Here is an 18,178-nt window from a genome sequence, read left to right as displayed (position 1 = left end):
GTAGCTGTAGATTTTTAAATTCCAGGGGTCACTAGGACAATCATCCCCGGTGGAAGAGGGTAACCTGCCAAGGCCCAGGCTCCTGTGGGCAGAGTCCCTTCTACCATGACCCAAAGTTCTGGCACAGGGCCAAGCACACAGGAGCAGCTTATTAAATGTTAGTGCCTGTTGGAGGATGACTTAATCTTAATGATGCTCCATCCATCATCTCATTTCCCAGTGTGGATTACATTTGGCTGGCCTTGAGTTCATTTTCCACTCAGCTGCTTCCAGAAAGCCTCTTTGAACTCACTTCACCCTCCAGATACTTTGTTTCCCTTGAAACCGTGCAGAGATCACTTGCAGTACGAAAACTTGATAGAATTTCCTCTTTCCTACCTATGTTCTTTCCTTTCCCCACATTCTCTCATAGACACAAGCTCTCCCATGTCTCATCCTCTCTCTGACCTCTCAATTCTTCCTTCTGGCTCTACCACTTAACTTCCTGATGCTCTGCTGTGACATTTCACCTTTGGCCAACTGAACACTGATTATTTCTCTCACGATCTACGGGGAGAAAGTAGAACGTAGAAAATGCAGAACCACTAGGGGGGAAAAAGGTCTTTTCTCATTGAACAAACACCATTGCCATTTCCATTTCAATTAATAAACACCTCCCGCGTATCTGCCATGTGGCTGGCATTCTCTTAGGCCAAGGAATCAAATGTGAATCAGGTATCATCTCTGACCTCCCATTACAGGAGCCTGGGTTTACCACCGAACAGGTAAAGGTGGCCCATAAACAGATTTTTTTTTTAATTTTTTTAAATGTTTATTTTTGAGACAGAGAAAGACAGAGTACGAATGGGGGAGGGTCAGAGAGAGGGAGACACAGAATCTGAAGCAGGCTCCAGGCTCTGAGCTGTCAGCACAGAGCCCGACGCAGGGCTCGAACTCACGGACTGTGAGATCATGACCTGAGCCGAAGTCGGATGCCCAACCAACTGAGCCACCCAGGCACCCCTAAACAGATTCTTAATAAAATGCAAGATGCACTATATCAGATCATGAGAGCAAAGTACCATGGAGGAGTAAGAGAGAGACATCAACTTGAGGTTGAGGAGATGTCAGCATCTAGGAAGACCTCAGAGAACAGAGCCCACTTAGGTCTTAAAAGGTGAGTAGCAGCTGTCAGACAGACTGTGGTGGGAAGAGCTCCCCAGGCAGAGAGACGGCAAGTGTGGGATGCGGGCAACAATAAACTGCCTGGCTCCATCAGGGGAAGGGGGTCTCAATTTGGTAGGTGGGAGCACGGAATTTGAGGAGGGAGAGATGGGGAGACAAAGGCAGACAAGTAGGCAGGGGCTGTGAATCTAGGCAAGGGGGAGCCTTGGAAGGGTTTTAGCTAAGGGATGCCATGATTAGATTTGCCTTCAAATTGATCATCAACTATTACATGATTCTAGAAAGTGAATACTGACTCCGACCCTGTTTAACTCTTCTGTGAATTCAATGTTTTTTTTTCCATATATATAAAAGACAAAAGATATATTATTTTCAACCGATTAAGCATCTGGCTCTGGATTTCAGCTCAGGTCATGCTCTCATGGTTGGTGGCTTTGAGCCCCATGTCAGGAGTACTAACAGCATGGTCTGCTCGGGATTCTCTCTCTCCTTCTCTTTCTGACCCTCCCTCCCTTTCTAAAAACAAATAAATAAACTTAAACAAATAAAGAGATAAAAATAAAACCTAACTGTGACCAAGTTGAACATATGCATTTATTTTATTTATTTTTTTTTTTTAATTTTTTTCTTTCAACGTTTATTTATTTTTGGGACAGAGAGAGACAGAGCATGAACGGGGGAGGGGCAGAGAGAGAGGGAGACACAGAATCGGAAACAGGCTCCAGGCTCTGAGCCATCAGCCCAGAGCCCGACGCGGGGCTCGAACTCAAGGACCGCGAGATTGTGACCTGGCTGAAGTCGGACGCTTAACCGACTGCGCCACCCAGGCGCCCCTGAACATATGCATTTAAAGAAGGATTCATCTGGTTAAATAATTTAAAAAAGAAAAACCAGCCAACTACCAAAGTGATTAAGGTTGGCATGCATTTGTTCTCTAGGGGACACACAAGCAGACACTGTGTAATGTGTCCAAGCAGCATTATGTGTTACTTCACGTGGTAACTCAGAAAAGCGCTGGGTGTTAGCTTTATCAATAAATTCAATAAGCACGGCTCTGTGCCCTCTGGAACCCCGCTGCCTCCATATCCCCTACTGAGTGTTGAAGATCCCCGTACTGACTTTATCTCCTAATCCTTTACAGGAGGCACCCAGTTGGCCAAGGAGAAGCTCACTGTGTATAATTAAAGCCGTTGCTACAGCAAAGGGCTAGAAGCACCTGGAATTTATAGAGACAAACAGAGGAAAACCTGCTCATAGAACCCAGCAGGCTATCTGATGTGCTATAGAAAGACACACGCCACTTTGAGTATCCCAGATGCTTTTCCACTTATAAAATGCATTACTGAAAGTGCACTGACAATTAGTGTGGGCTACAGGGAGGTGTCAGGAAATCTACCGAGAATGGCCAAGTAAGATGCGAGGGCAAGAGCATAACAAAGTTACGGTCAGAGACTACCAACTGACAACTCTCAGTGATAAGGCACAAATGAATAGAAATCGGAAAGACCTACATAACAAATATTTGAATAAATTAGTTGATGCTTATGTAAATATGCAAATAAATATATACTCATATTTGACTATATTTTTCCACAGTGCTCTTGCTGGTCTGTTTTCATAATGATTAACTACAGAGGCTGTGAGGCAAATTTACCTGGGTTTCATTCCCAACCTACTCATTTTCTAGCTCTGTGGCTTGCAGCAAATCACTTAAATATTCCAAGCCTCAATGTCCTTATCCGTAAAGTGTGGGTAATAGAATGCTACCATATAGATTATAATGCAGAATTAACAACATAAAATGTCATAAAAGTGCTAGTGTAGTCCTTGGGGCAAAGGAAGTGCTTAGAAAATGGTGACTGTTAATATAAACGGTCATTATTAAACTTTTATTCTAGACCTTTATGATGGTCCTTTGCATAGTATATTATATTCAGTAATTCACATGCTAAGCTTGAGCTCCATCAGTCCTTTTTGCCACACGCAGTGGGCATACGCTTTGTGCTAGTAGTCATGATAGTGCTAAAATCCAGGCTACGTTTGGAAATGTCACTTGCTCATTCAGAGTTTCTTGCCTGGCTGGCTTCTTATTTGTTCAACCTCCAAGCTTTTTACTCTGCAAAATTTCTCTTCTCTGTATTAAGTGCCCTTACGTGCTGTCATAAGTCGAAAAGATCTGGGAGCTAAAAATAAGTAAAGGGTACTCTTATAGTCTTCAATATTCCAGATCAACTGGAAATGAATCCACTGAAAGATGCTGCATGTCTCCGTAAATTTATTTTTCATGTGCCAACTGTCAACCTGTGCAAGTGCATTGTGTGTGTGTGTGTGTGTGTGTGTGTGTGTAAAGGTTCCCCTGCAACTGCACAGAGTTATACTTCACTCAGATGGCTCCATTAATTTTAAGTGGTAAATGAAATCTTTCGAGAGCCATATTCCTCATCCATTAGAAAAGTAATTTTAGCTCCTGAGATTTGGTCCCTGAAATCAAGGGGAATGCGTAGTCCTCAAATGGTGCACTCAGACGGTGCTAAGTATAGCTGTGGGCTGGGAAGAGAGGACTCCTATATTCTGTATCTAATATAAGCCTTACCACAGCACCACCACAGCTAATGAAGTTTATAAGTTTCTGCAGAGCCCTAAATTACAGCAGGATGGATGGATGGGACGTGGCTCCATATAGCTTAGTCTTTTTCTGATAGATTCAAGGGAAGGAGGACTCAAAGGAGAGAAAGCGAGCTAGGAATATTCAAGGTGTACTAAAAGGACCTGGTCCCACAAAAACATCACTTTTACTATGCTACCCCACACTGATGCATTAGGTGAGAGGTAAGCTATTCCGTCTTACTTTTTAGAAGCCTCAACCACACCATGTTATTGAGATAGGGAACCTGAAGGACTCCATAAAAATCTACTTTTTGCTCCCTTTCCTTCTTCTATTCTTGCTAGGACCTGCACCCCTGCCCTACACATGCCTTACTTTATGTCCTCCTTGTAAGGGATGAGGAGTTAATGATTTCTTTGGAATCTTTCAACACAATAGATAATACCTAAGGAATGATAGGGTGAAGCCATCATGTTCATATTCCAGATCATTGGCACTAGACATCTTGAGGATGCCAAGGTCCCCTGGCTTCAGGGGATACATGACTTATGATGGACATCAGGACACTGTCCTTGTTCTGACCAGTTCCTGTATGCCCAAGAGGACATGTGCAGCAGACCACAATCATCAGTAAAAACTCCAGACCCCTAGCAAAGATGAGATTCATCTTCTACTTCCTTTCTGAGTCTCCTGGATGCTCTGTCTGTATCTGCTGTCTCTGTATCTTCAATAAACTCTGCTCTCACTTTCTGCTGGCTTGAGTTTGCTTTCCATCCTGTGTGAAGCCAAGGACCTTCTTGGCTGGCCCTGCGGGACCCCCCTCTGCATCCTCGGACCCAGTCCACCAGTATCACCGTGAGTTATTTTTATCAAATCAATACTCCTTTCAGAAGGGCAACATTGATAGACATTCTTGCTGTAGAAAGTGAACTCAGATACAAAGACTGGACTTGGGTTTGCAGAGAAGAGAGCAAATTCCAAAATGGAAGTTAGAAGTAGGTAAAAGGGCTTAGTGCTTTTCATGGACACAGACAAGTGATTTTGTCAAGGGGCAGCTTGGAGAAGTTTTAGTAACCCCCAAATACCTGTCATCCTACTCCCTCAAAGCCACCCAAGTAGGCATAAAAATTAACTCAGTGGTTTCAACTCTGGCTACAAGTCAGAATCACCTGAGAAGTTTTAAAAGCTACATAAGGCCAATTAAAACAGGATATTTGGGCATAGGTTTCTTTTTTATCTTGTAAACTCCCTGGTGACTCCAATGCCCAGCCAGACTGAGACTCACTGGTCTGAGTAAACAAGATGGCCACTCAATGAAAACACAGCCTCAAGGCAATCCTTCTTGACCTCTCTTCCAACCAGGTGACCTCCACCAATATAGACATTCTAGAGTTAGCAGTGCCAAGAACTGCCTTTTTTCTAATATCAGAGCTAAGGTTATTAGGATTAGTGTAGAATTAGTGCAACCCCCCTGTGTCTTCATTCCAGGCAAATCTGGCCCTTTTCGGAAAAATGTCTGCCAACCCTTGAAGTAAGTGACAAATACTCAGCCATCTCTTCTCCAGATCTAATTAGCAGCAGTAGCTTCTATGAGGTAGACACTCTTTCAGATGTTTCACATCTGATGTTTCACACTGATGCGTATCATTCTGCGTCACAGATATTATTGTAAAATTCCAAAATATATCGGGAATCTCTCTTCTTCTCTCTTCATATACTGCCTCCATCTTAACCCAAGTCACCATTGTTTGCTCACCACCACACTCCTGCCTGTTCATCTGCTTTCAGTTTGCTCCGGCCAATCTATTCTCTACACAGTAGCCTGGATACAGGGTGATGTTTAGAAAGCAGAATGAGGCTTGCTCAAAGTCCATCAGTGGCTTCCACTACTCTTGGAATAAAGGCTACCACCCTCCCAAGACTTGCAAAGCCCTGCACGATCCAGCTCCTGTTTCTTTTTTTTTTTTTTAATATGAAGTTTATTGACAAATTGGTTTCCATACAACACCCAGTGCTCATCCCAAAAGGTGCCCTCCTCAATACCCATCACCCACCCGCCCCTCCCTCCCACCCCCCATCAACCCTCAGTTTGTTCTCAGTTTTTAACAGTCTCTTATGCTTTGGCTCTCTCCCACTCTAACGTCCTTTTTTTTTTTTTTTTTTTTTCCTTCCCCTCCCCCATGGGTTCCTGTTAAGTTTCTCAGGATCCACATAAGAGTGAAACCATATGGTATCTGTCTTTCTCTGTCTGGCTTATTTCACTTAGCATCACACTCTCCAGTTCCATCCACGTTGCTACAAAGGGCCATATTTTATTCTTTCTCATTGCCACATAGTACTCCATTGTGTATATAAACCACAATTTCTTTATCCATTCATCAGTTGATGGACATTTAGGCTCTTTCCATAATTTGGCTATTGTTGAGAGTGCTGCTATGAACATTGGGGTACAAGTGCCCCTATGCATCAGTACTCCTGTATCCCTTGGGTAGATTCCTAGCAGTGCTATTGCTGGGTCATAGGGTAGGTCTATTTTTAATTTTCTGAGGAACCTCCACACTGCTTTCCAGAGCGGCTGCACCAATTTGCATTCCCACCAACAGTGCAAGAGGGTTCCCGTTTCTCCACATCCTCTCCAGCATCTATAGTCTCCTGATTTGTTCATTTTGGCCACTCTGACTGGCGTGAGGTGATATCTGAGTGTGGTTTTGATTTGTATTTCCCTGATAAGGAGCGACGCTGAACATCTTTTCATGTGCCTGTTGGCCATCTGGATGTCTTCTTTGGAGAAGTGTCTATTCATGTTTTCTGCCCATTTCTTCACTGGGTTATTTGTTTTTCGGGTGTGGAGTTTGGTGAGCTCTTTATAGATTTTAGATACTAGCCCTTTGTCCGATACGTCATTTGCAAATATCTTCCAGCTCCTGTTTCTACTCCACCCCCATTTTATGCTTCTTTCCCCTGCCCACCATGCTTGAGCCACAATGACTCCCTTCCAGTTCGAGAGGATGCTATTTTATTCCTGCTTTATGGTCATAAAATATGTTTCTTCTGCATAGAATTCTTGCCCTAACTCCCTTCAATCCTTCAAGGCTCCTATCATCACCACAGAGGAGCCCTCCCTTGTCACCATCTAAATAGCCACCCATTCCCTCTCCATTTGTCTTTTGTTGCTCTGCCTTGTTTGTTTCCTACATCACACTTAACATACTTAGCCAGTATTTTCTTGTAGAGTTACTATTTTCATCTGGTTCTCCTTTTGGACTGCTAGCACCTCAATGACAAGGGCTTCGTCTCTTAAGCTACCAGAGTACTCACTGTGTTCAGCACAATGCCCAGCACGTAGACACTTTGTAAGAAATATTTCTTGAATGAACAAAGAAGTCCATTTTACAGATATCCAATAAGCTAATTAACTTGCCTGAGATCAAAGGACTATAACAAGTATTATAAAAATCTATTTCTCAGAGGCAAAAGAATATTCTGCTAGGGTTTAACAATCTCTCCCTTTCTCACACACACACACACACACACACACACACACACACACACACACACTTATCCTGAAGACCTTAAATGACTGTAATCATCATGAATATTCTTTGCGCCACATATAACCTTAGCCACAGCTGTGATTGTCCGTGTGCTAAGTACATCCAGCTGATAGGTTGAGGTTGAGAGGATTTTGCAACAGTGGAAATCCTTACATTGTTCAAATGTGCTTGTCACAAAGCATTTCTCTTAAGTGCTTTCTATCCTGCCTAGTGGGAAGCCCTTGTGTTTTATCAAGTTGCAATCCAGTTGGACTATTGATGGAATTTCCCTTTGGCCAAGGGGGAATGTGGCCATTCGTATCAGCGAGTCTCTTTCATTGCTATTTTGGGGATTGTAGTGAACTTCTGATGGATGGGTCCACCAGGAATTTCTCACCTGCACAGTTCTGCTGAGGCTCCCAGTGGACACTGATGCCTTCTCTCTGGCAGGCCCGGGTATATGCCAGAAATGACTCGCAGTAACAGTTTTTATGGACTGGACATTCACACATGTCTGTCACACAGGACCTAAGGAACCCAACAGAAAGAAATGAACATGTAAAAATATCAAATTATCAAACACCCTAAACGTGACTTGCAGGAAAGGGTAGGTAAGTGGGATGTCAAACATTGATTGGCCATGAAAGTTTGCTAATTTAGGTTGGAAATCTAAAAATGGCATAAAAGTTCTCCATGAAACCTTATTGGGTACCTCTGAAGAAGGTGATATTAGGTTCCCTTTCTTCTAGAGGATTGTCTGGTAGAACTTTCTGCAAAGACGGAAATGTGCTATAATCTCCACTGTCCAAAGTAGTCTCCATGACCCATATCTGGCTGTTGAGCACTTGGGATGTATCTAGTGTGTGTGAGGAACCAAATTTTTTATTTGATTTAATCTTAATTGACTGGGATGCAAATAATCAATATGTCTAGCGGTTGCCATGTTGGAAAGGCAGCTCTTAGACTACAGTCATCGTTCAAAGTGCTGCCATTTTGTGAATAGCTCTAATACAAGAATAATAGTTTCTACTACAATATAACCAAAATAGTGCCCAGTATGATAAAAGTATAAGATCCCAGGGCTTTCTGAAGACATACAATTAAGATTCGCTTTGGCAATATCTTAGAATCTTAGTCTCTTGAGAAATACTGATGCTCATTCTTTAGAATGTGGGGTGACAAATTCCAAATAAAGCAAAACGTCCAGGCCTCGAATTAGACCGAAAGATAAAGAAGGTTGAGCCAAGGTCTTCATAGCTTAAGTTTAATTTTTTTTTAATGTTTATTTATTTTTGAGAGAGACAGAGATAGAGCATAAGTGAGGGAGGGGCAGAGAGAGAGGGAGACACAGAATTAGAAGCAGGATCCAGGCTCTGAGCTGTCAGCACAGAGCCCGACGTGGGGCTCGAACTCACAGACCGTGAGGTCATGACCTGAGTTCAAGTCAGACGCCCCACTGACTGAGCCACCCAAGCGCCGGTAGCTTAAGTTCAAATGTGGAAATGATGGGCCAGGACATGAAGAGAACTGAAATAGGCTTCAACATAAACCAACAAATTTTCAAGCGTGTCGACCGCAAAGACACAGTGATGACCTTACATTGGTGTGCAGTATTATCGTTTACAAAATGCTTCCACATGCAGTCTGTCACTGAGTGCTACACAGGACAAAGCACAGTCCCTATTTTGTAAATAAACAGGTCATTTTACAAATGAATACATGGGCCCAAAGTCACGTTAAAAAGAGGCAAAAGGGTGGACTAAATCACATCCCCTGAGACTACTGCTCTTCCTGTTATTCCACAGGACCACCTTCATCTTCACCTTCCAGCAAGTTTACTCCCTAACAATTCTGACTTAACAGTAATGCAAGAAGCCCTCAAGATTAAGAACGTGAAGCTGCCCTTATCTTTTTCATGACCCTTGCCAGCAAAACCTCTTCCTTGCAGAACCAAATTCAAGGCTGAAAGCAAAAACAATTAATAATAATACTCAAGATTACAAACAGCACGGATGATCTTGAAAAGTGACCAGAATATGATAATCCACTGTGAATACGCCAGCATTTTCTCTTGGCATGGGACGTGTGTACACATCTGATTACAGAGAGCAGCCAGCTAGCTGTGTGTAAGGGCTGGAGCGCTGCCTGCTCCCAACAAGAATTAAATGGCAGAAACCATATTAAAGAATCAATAGACTCACCGTCTCCCTGCAAAGGTATTACAGCCCAACTCTCGAGGACACAGCCTTGGAAATATGAACTAACAGGGACAAAAGAGGAACAGAACTGAAACCTAAGGAGCCTTCTCCATGTCATCAAGTGAGAAATTATTTGGTGACTGATGACTTAAGACAGAAAATTATTTGATGACTGATACAGGACAGGAAAACAGATCTCTCTCTTCTCCGGAATAATCAAGACTGCGTATCTTCATACCTCCTCCCCCGTGCATTACAGAAATCCCATGGAATCCTGCTCACTAGAAAACCCTCTCTGGTACCCGACACCGCGCTGTGCCTTTAAATTTGTGCAGAGCCTCCAGGCTTCTGACAAAGGCAAACGAAAGCCTGTTCTTAAAACGACGAAGGCCCCTAAATATCTGACTATGAACCCTCCTGAACGCCACGATTGCGATTGCCTTTGTTGTTTTGATTTTTATTTCAGACCAACCCACACCCGTCACATTCCGGCGCAGACTTCACATTACGGCCACATTTGGGCTGCCGGTGCTGACCTCTCAGCCCACCTCTGCTTCACTCCCAGGACTTCTGTCATCCACCCTCTTCCCTGGCCCATAGGGTGCGGGTCCCTTTCTCTGGCATGGCTCCCACTGATGTGACGGGGATAGAGCGGGCGCCGAGGGGGCCTGGTGGAATGACGGTCCTTGTGTGGGAAGGAGGTGGTCTCCACACGAGGAAACGTGTCCCCCGATTTGAAAAAGCATCTAACGTGACTCTGTAAAATTGTATGGACAGTAAACAAAATTTAATTTGGGTGAGGGAAGTGAATGTTTTCCTTCTTTTTTATTTCTACCGGTTGTCTTAGGAAGCTATTTATACAATTTAAAATAAATTGCGGGCAGCTACATACAATTCGTCGAGACTGTTGGGAGAAAATGAGGTAGGCACGCATTTAATGTTGAAGCACACATTTACTAATCACTGCATATAAGTATTCCACCTCCACAATATGCCACTCACTACGCAGATGCAGTGAACAATGTATCTGCCCTTTAAAACTAAGGACGACTCGAGCTTATTCTATTACTTGGCACTCATGAGGAACAACATTTGAGGAAAAAGCATGTGTCAAAGCCACCCATCGCTTGAAATATTTCACATATATTTAAAGGCTTGAGAGATGTGTTTTGTCACGGAAGTTAAAACTACAAGATGTCTTTTTTTCACTTGTCAAGCTGATGAGTTTTATACACAAAATTGTACCCAGGGTTTGTGAAAGAATGGAGAAATAGATGGTCCCTACTCGGTGGGCAGAGTATGTAATTGTTAGCTCTCACATCGGGCATTTTGCCGTCGTCAGCTCTTATGCGGACTGTCTCATCTAGTCCACACGGCAATGGGACGTGAGGCAGGTCTTATTACTGGCCCACTTAACATCTGGGGAGACTGCAGCTTGGAGGTGTTGGCTTGCTCAAGGTCACACGGCTGATGACAGATCTGGATCTGCAAAACCAGGACTGTACTTCAGGGCCTTCTCATCTCAACACCCATAGTAATAACGACGACTGCATTAGAAGATCTTTCTAGGGGACAATTGGGCAATACTTATAAACAGCCCTAAGAAAGTTCCTCCCTTTGGCAGGGAAATTCCATACCCAAGAAAATAGTAATGCATGTGGACACAGATTCTATAGATGGGGGTTTTCATCATAATGCTATTTGAAATAAAAAGGAAGGCAGGAAGATGGCCTGTAATAAATTGCCTATATATTGCCTAAATTGCCTATAATAGAGGCCTAGTTAAATACATTTAGGTGACCTCTATATCCTGCAGACATTGCAATGATGTTCTGGAAATACATTTTAAGATATGAGGAAACACGGAGGAAACATTGACTGAAAAAGAGCAAAACTGTGTTTCAGTATTGCGTGAAAACAAGTAAGAAAACAAAAGTAACTGAAAACAGATACGGCCAAATGTTCACAGCGGTCTCTAAGTGGTAGAATTGTGGCTGTTTTTATTTTCTTCATATCCGAATTTTCTATAATAAACACATATCACTTTTCTAAAATGATAAATCAACAAAAAGAGTAACATGAGACATATTAATATTTCAATCAGAATTTACGGACTAGAGTGAGAAAATAAAGAATAAGGAATGGGAGGAAATTAAAATATCCATTTGTAGGTCTTAGTTGCTGAATATTTCTCCAGCTAACACTTTCCAGTCTGTATTGGGCTGTGCCTCCGACTCAGGTGTTGATTCTATTCATCGTGTGTTATTCTCAGACTCCCACCTCATTGGTCTACTGATGCTATGGACTTGACATCCAGATGGATGGAATGGATAATGGGATAATTAGGTATGCTTCTGCTGGAAGGAATTTATTAAGAAGAAGGAACTTATTAAGAGAAGCAAGCATCCTCAAATGCACTTCAAATTTCAGGGTTGGGCAAAGCAATTGTTATTCAAGTGTTCAATTTGCGTTTATCACACTTAATACTTCAGTATGAGAAAAAATCTAATTTATGACACAGTGGAATTGAATTTTTATATGTTAATGGAAGATTGTTGCTCTTCCCCTAGTCCGTGTGCACCAATACTGCACATTTATATTCATGTTATAGGATGTGTAGGAGAATTTTATCACTCTTAGTAGTTAGTAAGATTTATGGCTTTGGTTTCCCTGCTTTCATGGCATTATTCTGTCCCAGTTATGTTCTGTTCGATGTTGAGCTCCTGGTCAGGAAACACAGCTGCCCAGCGCTCCAGGGGGAAAACACAGGTTGCATTACAATAGAGCTTTTCCAGGAAAGCTCTACAGGTAATACAGAATAAAGGCCCGCCTATGCAAGCCCTTTAAAGCAGGCTTTCTGTCACAGGAGCTTATGACTGTATCTAGAAATGATGTTCTGATTTATCCACCCTGCTCCTGGCACCTTTCCTGACAGCAGAGAGGTACAGGCAGGATTCTTGTTCCTTGGGGCACACGTAGCTGTGCAATGCAGCGACATGGAGACCTGTCTCCAATGCCAAGGGGCACGGCAGGGTGCTCCCGAGCTGATGCCGTGCGGGGCAGCACTTTGTCACACACCAGCTGCCCCCTTCTCTAATTATTTCATGTACGGTTGTCATGTCTCAATAAGACTCTTCAAAGGCCTCTCCTCACTGTGTCCAGCACAATACTGTCAGAACCCACCTGGGGTCAGTTCCCTCCCTGAGACCCAGCTTATCATAATTTACCTGCAGGGAAGCTTGCATCATCTTCTCCCCTCCATTAGGTCACAACCACTGCCTCGTGCAAAGCTCTAGAAAGAAGCCACTAGCCACACGGAGCTGTTTAAGTGGAAATTTACATTAACTACGAGGAAATAAAATTTTCAATTCACTTCCTTAGTCACGTTTCAAGTGTTCAATGGCCATGTGTGGCTAGTGGCCACCATGCTGGACGGTGCTGATCTACACAAGTTCCGTCATGGCAGAAGGTTCTAATGGATGGTGCAGCTCCATCTGTGTTGGGAAACCATTCCTGCTCTCCTCAGAGAGGTTTGTAGATGTAGTGATATCAAGATCACGCTCACTCCTACTCTTACTGGGCACCTACAGAGAAAGTTCAAATTCAAGGTCCCTGGCGATCTAGATCATCCCTTTTTCCTCCCCACCCGTTCTTTTACCTGGGCATAGGCAATGTCTCATTAACCCTCAGGCTTCCTTCCACCTAGCCATTCCTGCCTTGAATGTGCTTCCTTCTCTTCCCCACTGGAAGAATCTGATGTCTATCCTTTAACATTCAGTTCAGCTGCTCCGTGGCGCTTCCTGACTGGCCCAAGAAAAGTTAGCCCCTTCCTATTGGGTCCTATCCCCTCTACATCTTTATCCTAGCACATACCCTCTGAATCCCAATTACCACTTCCTCTGTGCGGGGGAACTGTATCTCGTTCATCCAGCCAAACAGTGCTTTGAACAGGCAGCTCAGTAAATATGCGGTAAATCACCCAAAGAGTGAATAACAGTCTGATAACTTCTGCCCAGCTTCCACAGGGCCACAGTTGGACACTGATATTTGAAGAGCGTGAATTCCACCCTTGCCCCAGTCCTCGGCCAGTGCCTATCCCAGCCCTCCACCTGGGGCTGCTCACCATAGCAACCTCTGAACTAAGCTGCTTCCACAGGAACCTTGCATTTTCATTTTCAACTTCTTACACTCCTCTGCTGTACCCCAGGGGATTTTCTTTTTAATTTAATGAATGGCAGAATAAAGAATTTGATCAGAGAAGTCTGCCTTCATGACACACTTTCAGAAAAGCATATATGCAATATCATAAGAACAACCTATAGCTCTTCGTGTTATTAAAAAGGCAAGCCTCCAATACTGCTAAAATCAAAACATCAAACATCTCTCTGCCTCCTAGCAACAGCAGACCGAGTAGTTTTCCCTCTGCTTTTTCTGGCATGAAGGCCACCCCTGTCAGAGAGAGGTAAGCGTGCATGCGTTTGCTACCCAGAGTTTTGAAGGACAGATAGATTAACCATTGGGAACTCTCCACGCTGCTTCTGGGAGAACAGAAGGGCAAGCCAAGAGGTGCCATGGCCAGCACCATCTGGGAGCCAGAGGCAGAGCTTTGGCTCTCCCCTCTGCCACCGGGAAGGGTCTTTGGCTGCACTACGTTGTTCTATTTGGAAATCAGCCTTCCTGAGAACAACAGTAGAACATGGCTACATCTGGACGATCACTAGAACACCACACTGGGGTCATATGGCTTTCCTTGCTCCATGTATCTAGGAAGTTCACAGAATCAGGCAAAAGCATCTCAGGTTGGTTAGTGCCTGGGCATCCCTGGGAAAAGGGGAAGGGAGAGAATTCAGGAAATAGTCCTGGCTGGGTGGACAGAAGTGTGTTTAACTACCAAGAGACTATCAATAGAGACTATTAATAAATTCACTTATACTTTAATCCTTGAAATTCTGCCCCAACCTCCCTAACCTGAATTGCATGAAAGTTACTAGAGGAGGTAGCCATAAGAAGGCATAGCCATGCCACATTAGACCTAAGGAAATAACTTCATCCCTGGCTTTCTAGTGCCTACATCTGCTCTTCTCAATACTACACGGGCACCCTCAGCAATTCACATAAAAACAGCATTTTGACATAAAAAAATAGGGCCAAAAGATTCAACAATGGGACACAAGAGGTTGCTCTATTGAGGTGTTAATAAGCGTGGGGCAAACCCGCAGAGCGAGCTGGTAGGGAGTCTGTACTGCTCCTTCCAGATCCTCCCTGAGCCAGCCATAGTTTGACATCATGGTGGCTTAAATATTGGCGAGAATATCTGATATCAAATATTGGCTTAGCTATTGGCTCTATGGTTGCCTAGGTTTCCAGGATAGCACAGCAAGGCCAGGTATTTCTGGATGAGCTTATTTATTTTACAAACTCAATCTAAGGAGACGGGGCAGGAGAATCTGGGAGTCTACCTGTTTCTCTGGTTGTGGATACTGAACTTATGTGCAATCCAGCCTCATTAGATCTCCCACACAGACCCACATACATTATACCTTTATTCCACTCCTAAGTGCAAAGAATGAACTCATTGAGCCCTGTTTGTTCAGACGGAGGCACAGACATGAACAGAGGGACGCACCTTCAAACTCCAAATGACATAAAGAGTATTCTGGGCAGGAAGTCAGTGCAATGGGATACTGAAGACTAATTCCATGGGGGTGGGTAAGGGTGTCTAGAAGTCTTTGCAGAGTAGGAGAGACATGGGAACTGGGTCGTGAAGGAAGTGTTGAATTTTGCTCCATTACAGAATGAGGAAAAGGGAATTTCAGGAAAAAGGAGGAGACTGATTAAAAGCAGAGTTTCCAAATCACCAGATCTCAGATTTGATGCTCATGTGGTCCAACCTCGAATACTAAAAAATGAGACAAGACAAAAAGCCCATGACAGTCACACAACCTGTTTCTGAAGACCACGTTTCCTCACAAGGCAGCACATCAGGTCTGTTGTTAAAACATTTCTTTCGGGGCACCTGGGTGGCTCAGTCGCTTGAGCGTCCGACTTCGGCTCGGGTCATGATCTCGCGGTCTGTGGGTTCGAGCCCTGCGTCAGGCTCTGGGCTGATGGCTCAGAGCCTGGAGCCTGCTTCCGATTCTCTGTCTCCCTCTCGCTCTGCCCCTCCCCCATTCATGCTCTGTCTCTCTCTGTCTCAAAACAAAAAAACAAAAAAACAAACAAACAAAAAAACCATTTCTTTCTTCTAGGGATCCAAATCCTCCTAATTTCCAACCTTACCCGTAGGTGTGACACTCATAGGTGCCACACAGAATCAGTCAGCGTGCTTGTGCCCGTGATGACTTCTCAGTTATCTTCCCGAGCTCCCCCATCGGCCTTGGGCATTTGCTCTTTCTGCCTTGACAAGAATAAAAATCCGACTACCAAAGTAACAGGGAAAAACCTACTGAACTGCTTTCATAATTATTCACAATGAACCCCTTTTCTTGATTGCCTGCACTCTGTTCTTGTCACGTATACATTGCCTACTTATATGTATGTAGTTCCGGTTTAAAACCTAGGGACTCTACATTTTTTACCTAATTTACACACTCTAGATACTGAAAAATATTGATTGCTTTAACTCTCCAAGGTTATATTCCCCAGGAGGCAAAAGGTGCTACCTGCCTGGCAGATACTAGGGTGGCATAGGAGTTCCAGAAATGGTCCTCGGCCTTGGACACCTTTCTAAAGCTAGAGATTGCTTTGTGGCTAACACAGCAGGCACAGAGACTCCCTTTAAAGATAGCAATGCTTATGATTTTCCATAGATGCCAATTTTAACAGGAATCCCTTACACTTGCTCTGAGCAGAGACCAAACAATCATCGTGCATGTTCTGGAGCCTGAAATATTTCCTCCTTTGATAAAGGCATCTATAAGACCATCTGTGGAGAATATATTCCCCACGGCTCATAGTTAAGTTTTCTTGTACCTTATGGCTGGAGAAGGTGTGTGCACCATCCTGCTATTTGCTGGACAGACTAACATGGTTAGAAAACACTCCTCTTGGGAAAAAATGAGATATTTTTGCTAGAGTATGAAACACTGGCTCCACAGAGGGAAAAGATGACCATGATTAGCAAACATTTGCTAGGTTGTCACTCTCCCAGGGATAACTCATTACTTCAGTTTGGGCAAAGACGTCTAACAATCCAGCCAGGGAGAGAGGAAGCCTGGTCACTACCCCCCTCTAGTGGCTGAGAGTTAGAGTGCCAAGTAACCTTAATTCTTATCCCAACGTTTGCTTCTTACTCTTCTTTTTTTGAGGGGGAGGCTGACTGATAAAGCAGAACATAAAAATGGCTGCTCGTCAGAAAACCGATTACTCTTCTCTTAAACATGTTCAACTCATCACTGTCACGTTCACTGTAAAACAACTGTGAGGCTGGCTGGTGGACTAAATCCCCACATAATCTAAAAGTCTCCTGGTTTTCTGCCACAGAGGCTAGAAGAGCTGAGGCACTCCCTGCCAGAGGGCAGGTGAGGTGGCGCATTGGTGGGAAAAATCTCAGCTTTTGTACTTTTTGCAAAATCTCACTTTACCCATGCACTGGATCTAGCTTCACATACTCTGTTTTTGCAAAGAATCTCAAATACAAAAGAGCACCCGACCCTGCACCTAAGCAGGAGGTACCACATCTGAGGTGGTAACACAATCAGAGGCCAAAAGCACAGCGTGTTGACAATGTTCAGCCATGTTCCTGCTTCTTAATTAGTAAAATAGTAGAATCACTGTAGTACTGGCATTCTAGGACTCTATCTAAATATGAACTTGCCCAGCCCTCAGCCAGCCTTAACACTAGGTGATATTCACACTTGGAAGATCTTCCAGAAAGAGAGGTCGCTCTTTACCGAGAAAAATCTCCCGGCGCCTGAGTGGCTTGGTCTGTTGAGCGTCCAACTTTGGTTAGGGTCATGAGCCCACATTGGGCTCGCTGCTGTCAGTGCAGAGCCCGCTTCAGATCCTCTGTCCCCCCCTCTCTTTACTCCTCCCCCACTCACCCTGTCTCACGGTCTCTCAAAAATAAAGAACATTAAAAACAAAAGAGAAAATAAAGTCTCAATATCTCTTCTGTGCAGCAAGCCCAACTGATTCTATTTCTACCCCCAACATAGATGCACATCACCTTTGAAATCGTTCCATTCAGCTTGACAAACACTGTCTGCCGTGCACAAAAACACAGGCCGGGCTCGGTGGAAATGTAGAAGGAAAGAAGACCCTGCCTTCAGCTTGGGACTTTCACAGAGTCATGGGGAGGGCAGGGCGAGACTGGGCAAGGCCACAGGCCCAGGACTAAGGAGGCTCAGTCTGGGCTCCTGTAGGTGCAGGACGGCACTCTAAGGGGAGCTCCTCCTTCAACCGTGCTCCCAGGGCACCCTGCTCATCTCTGGACCCTGGGGGAGAGGAAAGTGCTCCCACAGGACAGGCCATCAGGGAGTCCGCAGAGGGAGGCAGCAAGGGGCAGCAAAAAGCGCTCCGGAGTTCCCACACCTGTGGGAAACCCCGCCTGGGTTATTTGGGGCACAGCCTTCCCCCTTTCTAGGCCGTTTTCCCCCGCATCATCGCTCAGAGTGTTCTCAAGAAAAGTCAAGTGAGAAAACAGACTGTCCGGTTGTGACAGAGGAGAGAGAAATTCA

The 18,178-nt window shown here is 44.2% G+C and overlaps 1 protein-coding gene across 1 annotated transcript in view; it reads right to left on the bottom strand.

Moving 5' to 3' along the window:
- The window catches only part of BMPER (BMP binding endothelial regulator), a 251,126-nt gene that overhangs the window by 5,486 nt on the left and 227,462 nt on the right, over positions 1-18,178 (bottom strand). The window contains exon 14 of the mRNA XM_047096890.1: positions 7,700-7,830. Within this exon, the coding sequence (XP_046952846.1) occupies positions 7,700-7,830 (131 nt within the window). The remainder of the gene's footprint in view (positions 1-7,699; positions 7,831-18,178) is intronic.

This window comes from Lynx rufus, unplaced genomic scaffold (genome assembly GCF_022079265.1).
Source record: "Lynx rufus isolate CCGP_SWC_20201006 ecotype Redwood Valley unplaced genomic scaffold, mLynRuf1.p SCAF_4, whole genome shotgun sequence".
NCBI classification, from domain to species: domain Eukaryota; kingdom Metazoa; phylum Chordata; class Mammalia; order Carnivora; family Felidae; genus Lynx; species Lynx rufus.
This window is presented reverse-complemented; position numbering and strand designations above follow the sequence as displayed.